Source organism: Diabrotica virgifera, chromosome 4 (assembly GCF_917563875.1).
Source record: "Diabrotica virgifera virgifera chromosome 4, PGI_DIABVI_V3a".
Taxonomy (NCBI): Eukaryota; Metazoa; Arthropoda; class Insecta; order Coleoptera; family Chrysomelidae; genus Diabrotica; species Diabrotica virgifera.
Genome location: NC_065446.1, coordinates 3377775 through 3397829, shown reverse-complemented (window position 1 = coordinate 3397829; position 20055 = coordinate 3377775). Strand labels below are relative to the sequence as shown.

Sequence of the window (20055 nt, the reverse complement as noted above, 5' to 3'; positions counted from 1 at the left end):
GCAATACTGTTTTACGCGCTCTATCTGCGTCCCAATAATGTATAGATGAGCCCCGTTTATAAGTATTCTCCTTGCTGATAATCATTTGTTTCGTTTTTTGGGTATTAATTTTGAGTTCGTACTGTTGACTGTACTCATTGATTCTGTCCATTAGCTTCTGAAGTCCCTCTAAACTATCTGCTATCACCATGGTGTCGTCGACATCTCTAATATTGTTTACTTTTTCTCCATTTAGAAGGATGCCTTCGTCTACCCCATATAGAGCCTCATAAAAATTCTCTCTGAGTACATATTAAATATCAACGGAGATAGTATACATCCCTGTCTAACTCAACGTAGTATTTTTATGTGATCTGTTTCTTCTCCGTTAATTTTCATATATGCGAAGAGTTCTGAAATTTTTCTGAGGTCTTTGTCATCCAAGTCTGCTTCTTTTAAAAATGTTAATCATCTTTTGGTGATAAATTCCGTCAAACGCCTTTTTATAGTCGATAAAGCACGAATATAGGTCGAAGTTAACGTCTCTGCATCTTTGAATCAGCACTTGTAATCCGAAAAGTGCCTCTCTGGTACTCACTGCATTAATGAACCCGAACTGTCTGTCCGATATTTTTTGTTCCTCGCACTACTTATAAATTCCTCCATGGATGACTCTAAGAAACAGTTTCAACATATGGCTCATTAGGTAGATTGTTCGATGTTCTTATGGTCTTAAAATTATCTCGACCTGTAATCTAGGTACAGTGTAAGTAACAAATGTAATAGAAACACTTTAAGAGCGGTACGTTTAACCTTGTATGCTTACGGACTTTGAATTCGTTCTATGTGAAGTGCGAATCGTTTAGTTGGAGAGCAGTTTATTTCTAGAGTGCAAGTAAGTAAATGATATGCAGTTGGTTCCAAGTAAAATAAATACCGCAGGAAAAACATATGGCTTTAAGATAAATGCTGAAAAACTAAATGCATGGCAATAAGAAAGGGCGCCCGTTTAAGAGTAGAACTGCAAGTAGATAATGCTCCACTCGAACAAGTGAAAACATTCAAATACTTTGGAATAAAAGTGAATGGCCAATGGGATACTTAACAGAAATACAGAAAGACCAGCCGCTGCACTATATCTTAATGCAGAACTACCAGAACCTATAAATCTGACCATGCTATTGTATTTCTTACTTACACTATATCAAAGGTCACCTTAGAGATCACCTTATCACGTTGCTAAGTTCAGACGTGTTACAACTTTTCTTCTTCCAATAGTTTCACAAAGCATTCACAAATTTGCAAGCAATTTATGGCTAGTGCAACAACTAAAACGGGTAGTTTTAAATGCCTGATTTATAACCAGAAAGTCCTCTTTCTCTTCTTGGATTAATGGTTCTACTGCAATGTGGGTCACCAGCACAATTATGGAACGATCTCAATCAGGGCTGTTTTAGAATGAACTTTTCTTCTTAACAAAATAGTATCTTCTCGCTCATTGGGTTCTCCTGAGCTAATATACCAGCGTCGCAACAAATCGCATCACCTCACCAACAACATTTTCAACTCTGACGTTTCCTATTTTAGAGGGTAGAAGGTAAATCAATTCTAAAATTATAAATTTGGGAAATAAAAGTATTACTTACGTTCTGTAGAGGGAAATAATCTTATATTTGTCAAATTAAATGTATTATCAAACTTGTCTACAATACGTTCTACAAACTGTACAATATCTTTCATTAATGAAGATTGCACCTGATGAAACCCATTGATAATACCTGTAAATAAGGAGTTTGTTATTAAGAGTGTATGAGCAAAATTTCGCGCCAATGTGTTTTAAATGCATTCATTTTTTTCGAATCCTGAGAAAATGTATAAGTATGTTTGAAAAATTTAAACGCAGAATGAAAGATTGGATTATTATCGAGGGCCGAAAATCCCTAAAAACTTCTGAAATTTTTATTTTAATAAGTTACAGGTTTGAAAAAAAGAAAAAATTTTATATGATTTTGAATTTAAACTTTTTGGTTATTCTAAGGGACTTTCGGCTCTCGGTAATAATGTAATCTTTTATTCTGCGTTTAAATTTTTCCAATCTACTTAATAGTTTTCTCTGGAATTGAAAAAAAATTATGCATTTAAAACACATTGGTGCGAAACTTTGCGCCTACGCCACACACTGTGGTTATAGACATGTGCGCGATTGATTTTGAAAAGTCTTTTGATAAAGGTCGCCATGAAAAAATGCTACATAGAGTGGAACCTCGGTTTCCGTCTCTCCATTAACCGTCACCTCTGTTAACCCGGCACCTGCCACGTGGGGTGCTACCAGCACCCCATAACACATTTTTATCAAATATTTGGTATTTCAAGTTTGGTAACCGAGCTGTGCGTCATAGTAGCTTTCTATAATATTATATAGCATATATGTGTTAGTGTTTGAAGTGGTTATTTAGTGTCATTCTGAACTTACAGCTCTAAAGTCGAATTGGAGTGTCATCATCTGGCACTTTAAGTTTTAAATTTTTTTTGTATTATTGATAAACAGGTCAAATTTACATTTTTTATTGAAATAATTGATTTAAATTATTAATATAGACTCTATACTCACTAAATCTTAATTTTTTTAGATATTTTACTTGACTTCATTTATTATGGGTTGGTACTTGCTAATTTGCATATAATACCTTTTTCATTTTATTTTTAACTTTTATAACATATTAGTGGCTAATAAGTTAATAAAACATGTTTATTTATATTCTTGTGTTACTCAACACATTATTTTGTTTTTTAAACAAGTAGATCACAGAAAATTTTTAATGGGTGCTGTGAGCACCCCACGTGGCAGTTGGCGCCTTGCAAAGCCACGTGGCAGGTGCCGGGTTAACCGCCAGGGTACATACAGAAGTTTTATTGACTACATAAGCAAAAATGTTAATGTAAAAAAATAAAAAACAAATAATTTGATTTGTGATGAGGACAGAAACGGCTATCCATTGCTGACAGATAAAGAAATCGTTGAAATGGCAACAAAGGCGGACCAAACAGATTCAGAAGCTGACACAGACGTGGAAGTTGACTGTAGCTATGTTGATGACCTATTGTAACTGACAAAGATTTGAAGATAGAGAAAGCAGCATCAAACTGACAAAGATAGAGAAGCAGCATCGCATATGCAATAATTCATCGAGTGGTATTCTCAACAAGAAGAGGCCAATAAAGTAGATTGCATGATCTTATGCCGATTAAGAAATTCAGCCGTCGCAAAATATGAAGCAACAGTAAAACAAACACAAATTTCAGAATATTTTAAATTGATTCGATTGTACGAATCCCTCTTATATTGTCAAACAAACCATACAAATGAAATTTGAGAGTTGTACTATGAATTTTTAATTTTTTTTAATGTTCTGTTAACCGTCTTTTCGATTATCCGTCATACCCTTGGTCCGGTGCCCTGACGGATAATCGAGGTTTTACTGTATTCTCAAGAACGGATAATCGAGGTTCTACTGTATTCTCAAGATTTCCGTTCTGGACGGTAGAGACATTAGAATTATTCCAAAGTATTGAGGCCAGGCTGCATGTGTTAGGGTTGGGAATCAGTTGGGAAGTAAAAATCAAGCGTGGAGTTCGACAGGGCTGTATATTTTCACCAATGTTGTTTAATCTCTAGTCTTTAATCAATATTAGACTACTAAATTGTTTAAATTATCGCACCATCGTTTTCTTGGTCTGCCAATACTTCTTCGTCCATTTGGTGACTTATCTCGTGCTATTCGTACGATCCTAAGCCCTGCCATTCCACTAGTGTGTTCGTTCCACTCCTCTTTCCGTTTTGCCACCCATCCATATTCGTCGAAATATTTTCATCTCTGTTGTTTCTAGTAATCGTCTCGTTTTAGATGTGTCAGGTCTTGTCTCTGCCGTGTATGTCAATATAGGTCTAATTGCTGCTTTATAGATTCTTGCTTTTGTGTCGTGTCTTAGGTGTTTGTTCTTCCAGATTATGACATTAAGAGATCCCGCCGCTTTACTTGCTTTTTAGCTTTGTTTTACTTCTTCTTCAACATCTCCGTAACTAGTTATATCTATTCCCAAATATCCTATACCTTGCTTCCTGCTTTATTATTTTCCCATTAATTTCGGTTTTACATCGTAGTGGGTATTAAGATGTTGTCATACATTTGTTTTTTTCTGCTGATATTATTGTATTTCTTGGCTGTTATATTGAAGATGTGTGTTAATCTTTGGAGATCGTCTTCTGTCTCGGCGATTAATGCGACGTCGTCTGCATAACATAATATTTGGATTTCTTTGTTCCCCATTCTGTTATATGTTATATGCGATAGTTTGGATGCACACAGTTTATAAAATATATAAAGAAGGAAGTGTTAGAACTTCGTGATCTTTGAAGTAGCTTCTGCAATGTGTTGTTATTCTTAGGCCAAACAGATACCTTATTGCCTTTTTTGTAATTTTTTTGCTGCATCAGACCCCAAAATGTATGTTATTTTGAAAAATGCTAAACTGATCTCTTTCTAAACGGCATAGTAAGCTGAAGAAAGTTTTTTCCTTAACAATTCTTTATGAAGGGACCATTTAAGGCTGCTAGGTGAGATACGACTCGCCTCCTAATCTGGATGTCTGTCAGTCTCTCTCTCTCTCTCTCTCTCTCTCTCTCTCTCTCTCTCTCTCTCTTTCCCTCTTTCTTTCTCTTACCTTTGATTATCCCCAATGGACCAGTTTGGTAAACAGCTGCTTCGGTGTTATTGTGCGCCTTACAAGAATTAAGGCTACTAACTAAAAAAAAAGGTTGGTAAATTAAAAAAATTTATAAATTAAAGTAAATTATAAGTTAGTTCTGGTAAACTAGCAAAATTGAAAAAAATCCTATTTACTGAAATAATTGTAAATTATTAAGTAGCATTTTGTTTATATAATATGTTAAATGTATTCTAAACTATTCGACGAGCTCAGGTTGCACAGCAACGATATTCTGCGTCTCATATGCTTCTTTTTCCTTAAATTTTTCTTTGCATAATCAACACTGGAGCAAGTTGTATCTCTCTCCACGTGTAATATGTCCGAGATATTCTAATTTTCTTGTTTTGATGGTATTTAAAATTTCCATCTCTTTATTTATATCTTCAGAATTCTTCAGTAAGTATACCCATGGTTTGAACAATTCTAGTTTTTTCATTGATTCCGCATTCAAGGTCCAACCTTTCATTTCATAAAACAGAGTCGAAAAAACGTAGCAACTAGCCAAAGTAACTCTTAGCTCCAACTTCAAACCTCTTGTGCAGAGCACTTTGCTCATTTTATCTAACAAAAAACTGAAAAGCAAAGATATAATTCCGAATGACCAACTCGAGACAAATAGTTTGCCACTCCTCAACCTCTTCAGTTAAAGACTTTAAAAAGGCAAACACATAGTAAACTAAATCACTTGAGAAAGGCACTCTGCCGAAACAGCTGTAGTCACATAGTAGTAATAAATTTTGTGGAAGTATAGAAAACAAACGTTTTCAGTGTTTTATTGTTAGATAAAATGAACTTCCATCAAGTAACGGTCGAATCCATCAATTATTTTCTCATTTTGTTCAAATTTGCTTTAGCCTTTCTGATTTTGATTTCCGTGAAGTAATCACCTGTAAAGTTAATCATTGTTCCAAGATATGAATATTGGTCTACTCGTTCGACATTGGTTCCGTTTATGAAGAGATTCTCTTTATTTCTTTGAGTTTTCGATTTTTTCATAAATTTCTAAACATCATACAGGAAGAACAGCACAAAGACGAGATCTATATCACAGCGGACATGCCCGTCGAAAATCCCTATTTTGAAGAAACCCAAAAGGCGTTAAATAAGCTGAAAATTCACAAACCGCCGGGTACGGACGAGATACCAGCAGAACTTCTGAAATATGGTGGAGACGCACTACATCGCCAAATTCACCACTTAATAACACAAATATGGTTAGAAGAAAGGATACCAGCAAGATGGAAGGAAAACATCATAGTGCCCATCTACAAAAAAGGGGACAAAACAAAATGCGCGAATTATAGAGGAATTTCACTCCTAAACACGTCATATAGTCCATTCTTTCACGGTTTTTGCTCTAAATTTTAAAGAACCGCTTGGATTGACATGAAATTTGGCATACGTATAGCTTACATGTCAAAGAAAAAAAGTGATATTGTGCCGATGTGTGCTTTTGCCCTGGGGGTGACTTTCACCCCCTCTTGGGGGTGAAAAAATATATGTCCAAAATAAGTCCGGAAATGGGTAAACTGACTAATTTTAAGTAACTTTTGTTCTATAGAGATTTTTCGCCAAGTCAACACTTTTCGAGTTATTTGAAAGTGAATATGTTCATTTTTCAACAAAATAACCACATTTTTAGACGGTTTTTCGCAAATAACTCAAAAAGTAAGTATTTTGTCGAAAAAAATGTTCTTAGTAAAAATATAGCCTATAAAAAAGTAAAAAAATGGTGTACGCGTTAGGTCTCTGGATCTCGCAGAACCAGAGTTATAGCCAATGAAAAATAGATTCATATTCACCAAATTTCAAATAGAATATTTCGACGTGAAATATCCAAAAATTTAAGCACTTTTTGGGGAAAACCTATTATAACTTTTTTAAAGTGTTTAAAACAAGCTTTATTTATGCTTTTACAAAAAGTTTCTGGCACTAAGTTTAAGCAAGTTACGCTCAAAATAAAGTTGGTCCCTTTTGTTGTTGCAAAAAAAAATCGGGAAGACCACCCCCTAATTAGTAATTTAAAATAAATTAATCGTTACCGCTCCACAAATTATTTTACTTATGTTGTGTTTATATGATCTGTAAGTTTCATCGATTAAAAGTGCTTATTTTTGAAAAAATTTGGTTTCAAAGTAAAATTTTAAAAAATTTAAATTTTGAAAAATATGCTTTTTTCAAAATAACTTAAAAATTGTTAGAGATACCAAAAATCTTGAAAAACAAGAAAGTCAGATTTGCTTTTCTGAATATCATGTATTTTTTGTTTTTCTGTTAGACAAAAATTGATTAAGATTTGGTGTTTCTAAATTTGCATACATTCGTGATCAGTGACTCGTTCAACCCCTATTAACTACAGCCCTTTCAATAATAAGGACTTTGAACCGATGAAACTTACAGATCATATTAACAATATATACATGAGTCAAGAAACTTGTGAAGTCGTAACGATTAAGTTCATAGTAATACTAATTAGGGGGTGCTTTTCTCGATTTTTTTACCAAAACCAAAAGGAACTAACTTTATTTTGAGCGTAACTTTTTTAATTTTGATGCTGGAAATTTTTTTTATAAAACAGAAAGGAGGCTATTTTTAAACACTTTAAATAAGTTGTAATGAGTTTTCCCCGATATGTGCTTCATTTTTGGTTATTTCACGTTAAAGTATTCCAATTGGAATTTGACGAATATGAACCTATTTTTCATTAGCTATAACTCTGCTTCTACTAGGTGTAGAGACGTGATATATACACCGTTTTTTAAATTTTTTACAGGCTATATTTTTGCCGAGAATATTTTTTCGACAAAATACTTACTATTTGAGTTATTTGCGAAAAACCGTCTAAAAGCGTGGTTATTTTGTTGAAAAAATGAACATATTCACTGCCAAATAACTCGAAAAGTATTGACTTAGTGAAAAAACTCTATCGAACAAACGTTACTTAAAATTAGCCAGTTTATCCATTTCCTGACTTTTTTTGGATGAATATTTTTTCACCCCCCAAGAGGGGGTGAAAACCACCCCCAGGGCAAAAGCACATATCGGCACAATATCACTTTTTTTCTTTGACTTGTTAGCTATGTGTATGCCAAATTTCATGTCAATCCAAGCGGTTCTTTAAAATTTAGAGGTTTTGCAATATTTTACCGTTAAAGAACGGACTAATTCGCACTGGATAAGCTTATAAAATCAAAAAATCTTACAAGAATTTCCAAGATCAAAATTTATAAATCCATCGTCAGACCAGTACTAACATATGGATGCGAAACTTGGACCATGACCAAATCAAACGAAGAAAAGCTCAAACGTTTTGAACGAAAAATACTTAGAAAAATTTTCGGACCTCACCACGACATTAACACAAACCAGTAAAGGATCAGAGCCAACATCGAATTAAAAGCACTTTACAATGACACCGATATTGTCCAAGAAATTAAATAACAGCGACTAAGATGGGCAGGCGATGTGCACAGACTTAATAACGAAAGACTTGTAAAACTGGTATGGGAGGAGATTCCTACAGGCAAAAGACCACTTGGACTTTTTCCCAATCCCATTTGAACCAAGGTTGATGGAAGACCGAACAAATTGGAAGAAAGTTGTACAGTCAGCCAGGACCCACCCAGGGTTGTAGCGCTACGTGATAATGAATAATTATTCATGTCGTACTTTGCCGAATGCTTTATTATAGTCAATAAAACACGCATATATATCTTTATTGCCATCCAGGCATCTTTGTAATAGTATATTAAGTGAAAAAAGAGCTTCGCGTGTTCCTAGGCCTTTGCGAAACCCAAACTGCGTAGAATTAAGGTATAAATCCAGTTTATGATTATATTCGGTTATGGATGACTTTCAGTAGCAACTTTAGCACATGGGACATCAAGCTAATGGTGCGGTAGTCGCCGCATTCTCTTGCGTTTTTCTTTTAGGGAGACAAATAAAGATCTACGTTAACCGTTCTTTGAGTACCTAATATGCTTGAGCTATAAATTTTGTTTAAGAGTAGGTATCAGTAAAACATCAATATGCTGCTGATCTATAATTTTATTACAGAAAAATTTAGAAAAACATTATTTGACGTAAAAAATCCTGGATGCTGGATAATATTTGTATCCAAATGAACGAAAAGTCACGTAAAATGAACTAATATATACCTATAGTCCAGTAAAATAAAATTACACTACATGTAAATCAAAATGTAAATTCGTACAGGTTGAAACACATTTTATATCAAAGTTTAGGTGGGTTCAAAAGATATTTTCAAAAAAGTATCCAAATCATACAAGGGGATCATTGTTTAAATAATTAAAAATGGGTCATTTTTGCAAAAAAATTACTTTTTCAACTGCTGAGGTCATTCAATTACTAATGAAGGTCTATAGTACTATTTTCTGCAAATCTGAAGGCTAAATCTGTCACATAAGACTTACCAAATTAAATTTGACCCCCTATTTATTTAAATAATTATACATAAAACTTTAAAAACAAATTTGCAAAAAAATATTTTTAGCGTTTTAAATAAGCACTATAAAATATCTGATTTTACAGGAGAAGTTGTGCTATGTTATCAGTATTACTAAAAAAAAATTGGTCCAAAAATATTTAATATTTTTTAAGATATGGAATTTGTTTATCAAATGATACTCTATTTTCAATCGCAAAAACGCGGTTGTTGCCAAAGAAATATTTACCTGTATTAAATCTTATTATTTTTAATCTTATGTATATTTTCGATAAATGTATTGATAAATTCAAATTTTAATTAAACTTCCCCCTAAAATGGCATTTGAAAATTATTCAAATTTGTTTATAATTTGTTTTTTTAATAACGTCACGGGTGTCAAATATTTTGAAATGCCGTTTCGATAATTGGGTTTCTAGTAATTTTTCACTAATTAACAAATATTTTTGTCTTTTTTTCCTCTTCTTTTTTTTCTTGGAATTATTTTACTATGGGCCCTTTTAGAGTTAAGTTTCATTAAAAATGTCGAATCTCTAAGTTGTAGATTCTATACCTAAAAATATTAAGATTGGTCTAAAATCACTTAAATAAAATGTGACTACTTACTGAGTTACAGGAAGTTTTATTTAAAAATTTAAAAATTATTTTTACCAAGTACTTTCAAACTATTTGACGTATCCTTATCATACTTGGCAGAAAGTGTGGGTACTATACAGTCTACTAAACTGTGACAAATAAAAGTTTCTAGCTACTACCAGAGGCGTACGACATGGGATAGTTAATGGTTAACCCTTCCCAAATTTTACGCCACTGAGGTAATTACTATTTTAGCGAAATTTTTCGATTCTCCAATACTTTCTAAGTAAATAATATACTCTTTACTGGTAACGCTTAAGTCATTAGTTTTCGAGATATTGGATGTTAAAAATGAAACGGCATAGTTATTTTGATTCATTCATCCATTCATTTTAAACTTCCAATATCTCTCAAACTGATGACTTTATCGATATTAATAAAGCTACTTACATACAAAGTATTGGAGAATCGAAAAATTTCGCTAAAATAGTAATTCACTCAGTGGCGTAGAATTTGGGAAGGGTCAATCATTCACTATCCCCTGTCGTACGCCTCTGGAACTAGCTAGAAACGTTTATTAATCACAATTTAGTAGGGTGTATAATAGCCACACTTTCTGCCAAGTATGATAAGGATACGTCAAATAGTTTTAAAGTACTTGGCAACAATAATTTTTAAATTTTTAAATAAAACACCCTGTAACTCAGTAAGTAGCCACATTTTATTTAAGATATTTTAGTTAAATCTTAATATTTTTAGCTCTACAATCTACAACTTAGAGATTCGATATTCTTAATAAAATTTAGCCCTTAAAGGGCCCGTAATAATATAACTACAAGAAAAAAAAAAGAGGAAGAAAAAACGACAAAAAAATTTTGTTAGTTAGTAAAAAATTCCCAGGAACCCAATTATCGAAACGGAATTTCAAAATACTTAATCCCCGCGACGTTATTAAAAAAACAAATTATAAACAAATTTGAATAATTTTCAAATGCCATTTTAGGGGGGAGTTTAACTGAAATTTAAATTTATCAATACATTTATCCAAAATATACATAAAAATAAAAATAATGGGATCTTAAGCAGGGAATATTTCTTTGGCAACAACCGCGTTTTTGCAATTGAAAATATAGTAACATTTAATAAACAAATTCAATATCTCAAAAAATATTAAATATTTTCCGACCAATTTTTTTTTACTTAATACTGGTAACATAGTGCCACTTAATCTGTAAAACAAGGTATTTTATAGTGCTTATCTAAAACGCTAAAAATATTTTTTTGCAAATTTGTTTTGAAAGTTTTATATACAATTATTTAAATAAATAGGGGGTCAAATTTAATATAGTAAGTCTTATGTGAAATATTTATCCTTCAACTTTGCAGAAAAGAATCCCATTGACCTTCATTAATAAGTGAATTACCTCAGCAGTTAAAAAAGTATTTTTTTTTTGCAAAAATGACCCTGTAACAAATATGAGAAAACTTCTGTTGGAGTGAAAGTAAAAAGAAAGATATACTCCAACAGAAGTAAGGAAAAAAAAATGAAAAGACTAGGTAATAAAAATGAAGAGAGAGTGGGACTGTGTAAAGAAAAGGGTGAAGTGGCTTCTACGTTGAGAAGCCGCAATAGGAAAAAATACTACTTTGCAGTAGTACTGAAGAAAGGGGAATAAAAAGGGGTATAAGTAGAAGTGGGAAGAGACAGAGGCAAACTGAATAGAGTTGGCTAGCAAGAGATGCAAGAAAACCACTTGACACTCAAGGATGGATACGGCTCGTTTGCATGCCTGTCGAAGAACGGTAGCTCTAAGTAGATAGTAATGATGACTAAAAGGTGAAATAATAAAATAAGAATAAGGTACTGAAAAGGAATCAAGATGAATAAATTCTAAAGACCAACAAGATAAATAAATCTAACAAATCATGGGCGCCATGAAAATGATCTTCGATCATTTTCCCAGGTATCTTACACTGTTGTCAAATATTAAATATATTAAACCTGTAATAATGAACATAAAGGAATAACAAAATAATTGATATACAAAATAAATAAATATTTATTAAAAATAACTACTAGATTTTTGACAATCTCTGAGTTACACAAAGTGTATATCATGTGACTCTAAAATGACATAAGTTATACAAAAAGCTATATATATTTTAAAGGTAACAACAATAATGTTATCTGTTACAAACTTAAATACCTCTTACATATATATAGGGTACAAAATTACATAAGTCTTCTACCAAATGGTTATAGTACGCCTGCTACGTACAACTGAATTGAAACCGACAAAGATGAAAATAATACAAATAAATAGGCCCAAGCCTCACTAAGGGAAAGTACAATAATGAATAAATAAAATTAAATATACAATTGACTAAAGTAGAAATGAAGTTGAGATAAATACCGACGATGACCTAAATTAACCGAACAAATGGAATAAAGCGAATAACAGTAAAATATTTGGGAAACAAGCTAGTAATATTAAAAAAATAAATTTACCCGAATTACATAAACCAATATCAAAGCAATAATAAAGTATTAAAAACCTAATTTTCTCTAGGCTTATTCCTGTGCACAAGAAGTTACCATAGATACAAAGTTTGGGAACCAAATAATCTAATATACAAATATGTCAAAAAAAAAACCAGAGGTAACCTAAATCTGGAAAAAAACATAGTGTATTTAACAGATAGTCTGAAATATAAAAAAAAACCAATAGTTACTAAAACACCTCACTAAATGTTCCCAAACGAGGTTGCGGTTGCATCCTAGAAAATGATGCACCAGGATGGTGCGACCCCATGATTCCTGTAGGCCCAGGTGCCAAGACGAAAATTGAGCTGGAACGCTCCCATAGCTTGCTCCCAGATAGACATACTCCCAATGACTTATGGTTGGAAATTGTCCTACCTCTCCGATGGTACTGGGAGGTCTAAGTTTTCAAGGGAGTGGCATGAGACTCGATGATGTTGTATAGAAAACCCCATTGGAAGAATAATTATTTCTCCCAAATAATCCTCAATGGGTTGGAATGGAATTCACATTTTCCCTTTTTTTTAACTAGGTATTAACCGGTACTTGATCTAAATTTAGTCCCATGCCACTCTGAACAATTCCCAACTTAAAGTGAAAAGCCCAGCTGAGTTTCTTTCCGACTGTCACAAGGACGGCCTCAGAACACGAAATCCTATTGCTCGATAGGTGGCGTACATAGTACGTTCCATCACCGAAGTGTGACGTCACGTCAGAAGTCCTTTACGAGAAATTAGAGAATTTAAATGAGAGACCGAGGGAAAATAATTATAATAATAATTAAAGAGCTAATTTTGTAACGTGACCGTTACAACCTTGTTTTAATTATTTAAACAATGATCCCCTTGTATGATTTGGATACTTTCTTGAAAATATCTTTTGTACCCACCTAAACTTTGATATAAAATTTGTTTTAACCTGTACGAATTTACATTTTGACTTTTTTTTATTTTATTAGGCTACTATAGATTATAGATGATTGAGCATAAAAACTTCCCACGTATGAAACATCTATGCAAGAATGGATCTACAGATTGGAAAAATATTATTTGACCTTCCGGGATGTTATAATGCAACTGTGTTTTCAATATCAGAAATGATAAACACACAATTTTTCATTTCCATTTTTGACGCGTTTTATACGTTGGATATAATTAAGAACTCTTGTTTTTCTCATTTGATTTTGTAATTCCAATCAAGCAAAATAAGCTTTGTGTTTACCATTGCTACCATACGGTATATTCTCCAATGGCAGTCCTAAAATTAGTTTGATAATTTCAAGGTTATGATCAACGTTGCGTTTCCATCATTATTAGATAACGTATCTATGTGGAAAAATAAGTTTTGCCGCATTTATGAACACCTTTTAAAGGTATAAGGTGTAAATGAATCAACACAAATATAAAATATTAAGTATACTTTATTTGGTATTGAAAGAGATAGTCCTGTCGCCAGGGGGGGTACAACGGCCTCCTGTATTCAGATGGACTTACCCAAGTTTTTTTATGTATTTTGACCCGACCCATAGAACACGAATTTTTTGGGTAACAGTTGATCCAGATGTCGATAAGTTTGTTATAAACAAAGAAGTTGAGGAATTACATAACAGCGATTTCTCGCAAAACAAAACATGTTTTTGTATTTTTTGGACCATTCTAACCAAAAAGTGTTCCAACAAATTTTTTCGTAGGATGCATAGTTTTCGAGATAAACGCGGTGGAACTTTCAAAAAATCGAAAAATTGCAATTTTTTTACCCGAATAACTTTTGATTAAAAAATAAAATAGCAATTCTGCTTACCGCATTTGAAAGTTCAAGTCAAAGTATATCGGTTTTAGTTATTTGCATTGCTAAAAAGTTATTATTTTATTGTTAAACAAAAGTATAAACACCTAGTGCTGGAGTGATGTTTTCAATGATTTCTCATTTAAAATCCAACGAGTAGGTAGAGTAGGTACAAGTGCAAGCGAGGCTATTTCTACGTAGCATGCTTGTAAACGCATGTATTAGGCACGGGAAACACTATGTGTTTATAGCTTTTTTTTAGCAATAAACACATAAATTTTTAGCAATGTATATATTCGAAACCGATAGAATTTGACTTGAACTTTCAAATGCGGTAAGCAGAATTGCTATTTTATTTTTTAATCAAAAGTTATTCGGGTTCAAAAATTGCAATTTTTCGATTATTTGAAAGTTCAACCGCGTTTATCTCGAAAACTATGCATCCTACGAAAAAACTTGTAGGAACATTTTTTGGTTAGAATGGCCCAGAAAATACAAAAACATGTTTTGTTTTGCGAGAAATCGCTGTTATGTAATTCCTCAACTTCTTTGTTTATAACAATCTTATCGACATCCGGATCAACTGTTACCCAAAAAATTCGTGTTCTACGGGCCAAAATACATATTAAAAACTTGGGTAAGTCCATCTGAATACAGGAGGCCGTTGTACCCCCCCTGGCGACAGGACTAAGACTAATAATTTAATTTCAAGTGGCCATACGCTAAGCAATAATGAAATTAATAATCGGTTAATGATTCTTAAATACCAAGTTCAAGTACAACAGCTTATCAGAAGAATTCCCAGTAACAAAAGGATTACGATAAGGATGCTGCCTCTAGGAAGCACTAAAACACTGGATAATATCTTGTTCAGGGATGGGTATCCAACTTGACGACGATACAACATTGTATACTCTACATTTTGCGGACGACCAAGTCTTATCTATAGATTATCGTAAAGCGTTCGACAGGGTGAAGTAGAGACACTTATGGCGAATACTAAAAGAAGTAAGCGTACCATTTAAACCGTAATCACTTTATTTCGCTTTTTGCGTACCGCAACACAAGTTCAAACGAATTTCATCCAGAACGGGGTCTCAGACAAGGATTTATACTATCTCCACAATTATTGTTCAATATATACGGGGAGCATATTATGAGAACAGCACTTGAAGGATGGGAAAAGGCAATCTCAAAAAATAGTCATAATATAAACAACCTAAGTTTAGCAGATGACACAGCCCTTCTTGCAAATAGTCAAGCAGGGCTGATTGATCTTATACAACTGGTCGAAACGCAAGTCAAATATTTGGTCTGCAATTAAACATATAGCCCAATAAATGACCGTTTTGGAGTGTAATTTTGAGGGGCAACTCCGAATTGCATGAAAATTTGGATTTAGGTTCTAGTTGAATTTGTGGCGTTGGTTGCTTTCACTTGGGGGGTGACAGTCACCCCTTCTCGGGGGTGAAAAAACATACGTTCAAGATAAGAAATGGATAAACTGACTGATTATAAGCAACTTTCGATCTATAAAGTTTTTTATGTTAGTCAATACTTTTCGAGTTATTCGCGATTGAAAATGTTGATTTTTCGACAAAAAAAACTACGTTTTCAGACGTTTTTTCGCAAATAATTCAAACAGTAAATATTTTATCGAAAAAAATATTGCTAGCACAAGTGTAGCTTATAAAAAAAAAACGAAAAAAATGGTCTATCAGTAAAATCTATAAAAGGAGTAAAAGCAAAGTTGTAGCTCATTAAAAATACGTTGTTATTCGTCTAATTCCAAATCTAATAATTCAACACGAAATCAACGAAAAATTAAGCACTTTTCGGGAAAAGCTTATTAATATTGTTAAAGTACCTATATAAAAAAGGTTTATGTTGGTTTTTTTACAAAAGTTTCTAACAACAAAAATAAACGAGTTACACTGAAAAAAGTTGGCCCCTTTTTTTGTTAAAAAAATCGTAAAAACCTCCCTCTATTTAGCAACCTAAATAAAATTAATCGTTACCGCTTTACCATTTATTTTAACTGTATGTGTATTGTTTATATGATCTGTAAGTTTGATTGGTTTGAAGTGCTTATTTTTGAAAAAAATTGATTTTATAGTAAAAAAAATGTTCTAAAAATTTTTCAAAAATTTCATTTTTTCAAAATAACTTAAAAAGTATTAGTGCCAAGAAAAATCTTAAAGAGTAAAAAATGTAGGTTTTGCTATTATAAATATGCTAGTTTCATTTTGTTTTTCCATAAGACAAAAATTTGTTAAGCTATGGCTGTTCAAAATTTGCATAAACTCGTGATTATTGACCCGTTCAAGCTTTTTCAACTATAACCCTTTCAAAAATAAGCACTTTAAACCGGTGAGAATAACAGATCATATAAAAATAGATAAGTAAGTAAATTGTTTGTAAAGCCGTAGCGATTAATTTCATTTGGGGAGCTAAACACGGGGAGATTTTCATGATTTTTTTACCAAAAAAAAGAGGGCCAACTTTATTTTGAGCGTAACTCGCTTATTCTTAATGCGAGAAACTTTTATGAACCATTAAAATACAGCCTTTTATAAACACTTTAAAAAAGTTTGAATAGGTTTTTCCCAGAAAGTGCTTAATTTTTTGGTAATTTCACCTTGAAATATTCGATTTGGAATTAGACGAATAAGAACGTATTTTTCATGAGCTACAACTTTGTTTTTACTCGATTCATAGACTTTACTGATACACCATTTTTTTCAGTTTTTTGTAAGCTACACTTTTGCTAAGGATATTTATTTCGATCAAATATTTACTTTTTGAGTTATTTGCGAAAAACCGTCTGAAAACGTAGTTTTTTTTTTTTTTCGAAAAATAAACATTTTCAATCGCAAATAACTCGAAAAGTATTAACTTACTTAAAAATCCCTATAGAACAAAAGTTGCTTAAAATCAGTCAATTTATCCATTTCCGGTCCTATCTTGAACGTATATTTTTTCACCCCCGAGAAGGGGTGACTGTCACCCCCCAAGTAAAAGCAACCAACGGCACAATTTCAACTTTGAAGTGGAGGGTATGTAGAACCTAAATCCAAATTTTCATGCAATTCGGAGTTGCCCCTGAAAATTACACGGTATCGCCGTATTTTCCGTTCATTTACTGGGCTAATATCAAAGACAAACATCATGATAGTGGATAGACTATACAACAAACATCCACATATAACCACAATTGACCGGTTTGAGGTTGTAAACTCATACTTTTGTTTGGGATCATCGATCACAAACACAGGGTCACTAAAGGAAGAAATAAAACGTAGATGTGATCTAGCAAAAGTAGCCACAGCAAAAATGACCACAATATGGAAGGACTGTCAAATTTCAAGAGCGATAAAGATGAGATTGATCAACTGCTTAATATTCCCAATGCTGACCTACGGATGCGAATCTTGGACCCTGAGACCATCGGAAAGAAGAACGGTAGACGCCAGTGAAATGTTCTGTTGGAGACGAATGCTACGAATTCCTTGGACCCACCGTGGGACAAATAATTCAATTTTGATAGAGCTAAAAGTTAGCCAACGTCTCTCCAGTTAAGTTCATTTCCAGCAATTAAAATACTTTGGACATGTTATGAGAGCAAACACAGAACACATGGAAAGACTCATTATGCAAGGAAATGTGGAAGGCCAAAGATCACGAGGAAGATCCCCAACAAGATGGATCGATCAAATGACAGGAATGTGCAAAAGACCTGAGCATGAGTTACAAGAAATGACCAGAGACAGAGATCTTTGGAGACGGATATTACACGGCATCACGTCGACGAGAATTGTTAAATAGAATTAACGATTATTGCATTCGATATGGACTCAAAATAAACAAGAAAAAAACTAAATTTATGATTGTCTCAAAAACACAACATGGAAATGAAAGGTTAATACTAGAGCAAACCCAAATAGAAAAAGTAAAGACATACAAATATCTGGGAACCTGGGTTGATGACAAAAATGACCAAAGCAAAGAAATTAAAGTCCGAATTGAAACTGCAAGGCAAGCATTTATAAAAATGAAGACACTGCTTACAAACAAAGATCTTCAGTTGCCTCTCAGATTGAGGGCTCTAAGATGCTACATATTTTCTATTTTACTATACGGAATGGAAGCTTGGACATTGAAAAGGCAACATATAAGAAAAATAGTAGCGTTCGAAATGTGGTGTTACAGAAGAATGTTGAAAATTCAGTGGGTTCAAAGGATTACCAATGTTGAAGTGCATCGACGTTTAAATAAGGAGTTAGAAATTATGAACAGTATAAAAACAAGAAAACTAGAATATTTGGGTCACATTACTAGCGGAGAGAAATATGAGCTGCTGAGAGTTATTATGCAAGGAAGGATCCAAGGAAAAAGAAGCATAGGAAGAAGACGCATCTCCTGGCTAAGGAACCTTAGAGAATGGTTTAACTGTAGTTCATTACAACTGTTCAGAGCAGCAGCCAACAAAGTGACCATAGCCATTATGATATCCAACCTCCGCTAGGAGATGGAACTTTAAGAAGAAGAAGACGTCGACCACTACACTCCCTCTAGGAGGTCAAGATTGAAGAAAGAGAGAGAGAGAGAGAGAGAGGGGGGGGGGGACTGATTTGGACTCACATTCACTGTTTCGAGAAACTACTTCACTGGGATTATTAGAATAAATCTTCAATGATCAAAGTATCAATCAAGAAAATCTATCAATAATAAAATATATATTTTATTAATGAATTACGTATTAAATGATCCTGTTACATGCATAAGCGACGTTTAATACGAATTACTTTTTATTTCTTACCAAGTATAACTACAGCCAAAAAAGTTTCCCACTTCATTGTAATTAGAGATAGTCAACACTAAACGAAAAAACTTTTTAACATTTATAGCATGATAATAATACATTTTAAAAAATGGAAAATTATTCCTAATTGTTAAGTGAGTAATATCACATTTATGGTAAATGACTAACAGAGAATGTTGTTCATTGGACGGCAGTAAATAATAGTTAAATAATACAGTCTGAAAAATCACTTATTGTAAATACCATTTAAAATATTAAAAAATATGAATAGACCATCTCCAGGAACTGATAAAAAATATCGAACGAACAGTTGAAATATGGGGGCCAGAAACCCTTAAATGCCTCACATAATTTGTTTAACAAAATTATTGGCACAACTACCAAAGGACTGGCATGCAAGTGTTAGAATTTCTACTAACTACAGAGGAATAGAACTACAGTGGAATAACTCTCTTAAATATTACGATGAAGTTATTTACAAGCCTACTCAAGGACAAATTGGAATCACATATGGAAATCATGTTTTTATCAAAGTTCGCAAGAAACTGTGGAATATTCTAGCATTTATAAAATACTGAAATTAAAACCCGAATATAGCCTCAAGTTTGCTTAATATTTGTTAATTTTTTATTATGAAATGATAAATTTTATTTTATTTGAAAAACATGGATGGTTGTTAAAGTACCAAAATTTTTTTATTATCCAACATAAGCGGATGAACCAGAAAAACAGAATGTTAAGAAAACCAGTTGCTATTATTTATTTATTTTGCTCAACAGGGCATGTAGGCCCTGGGCGTCAAATACTCAATTACATTTTTTTTACTATACATACAATATACAATATTTGTCTATTAAAAATATATTATACAGGGTGTCCAGAAACTCTACCGACAAACGAAGACAGAAGATTCTTCAAATAATTCTAAGACAATTTAACCCTATTCACAGTCCGAAAATGCTTCCTAAGGGAGCTAGAGCTCTTTGAAGATGGCGTCTTGTAATGAGTTTTTCTTAAATACCTCCAGAACGCTTCTATTTAGAAAAACAAAAATTGGTACGCGTATTTATCTTCCAGAGATAAATCTATTCCATCCTTTGCGAATTTTTAGTACCGATC

At 32.9% G+C, this 20055-nt stretch overlaps 1 protein-coding gene across 3 annotated transcripts in view; it reads right to left on the bottom strand.

Annotated features, from left to right (window-relative positions):
- The window catches only part of LOC126882883 (uncharacterized), a 39851-nt gene extending 20812 nt beyond the window's left edge, over positions 1 to 19039 (bottom strand). For 2 of the 3 annotated variants that reach the window (XM_050647947.1, XM_050647948.1), the window contains exons 1-3: positions 18934 to 19039; positions 4702 to 4782; positions 1626 to 1757 (exon numbers count right to left, since the gene is read on the bottom strand). In XM_050647947.1, the coding sequence (XP_050503904.1) occupies positions 1626 to 1757; positions 4702 to 4782; positions 18934 to 18970 (250 nt within the window). In that variant the 5' untranslated portion in view covers positions 18971 to 19039. The remainder of the gene's footprint in view (positions 1 to 1625; positions 1758 to 4701; positions 4783 to 18933) is intronic. The other variant, XM_050647946.1, reaches the window with a different exon arrangement.
- Positions 19040 to 20055: the final 1016 nt, after the last annotated feature.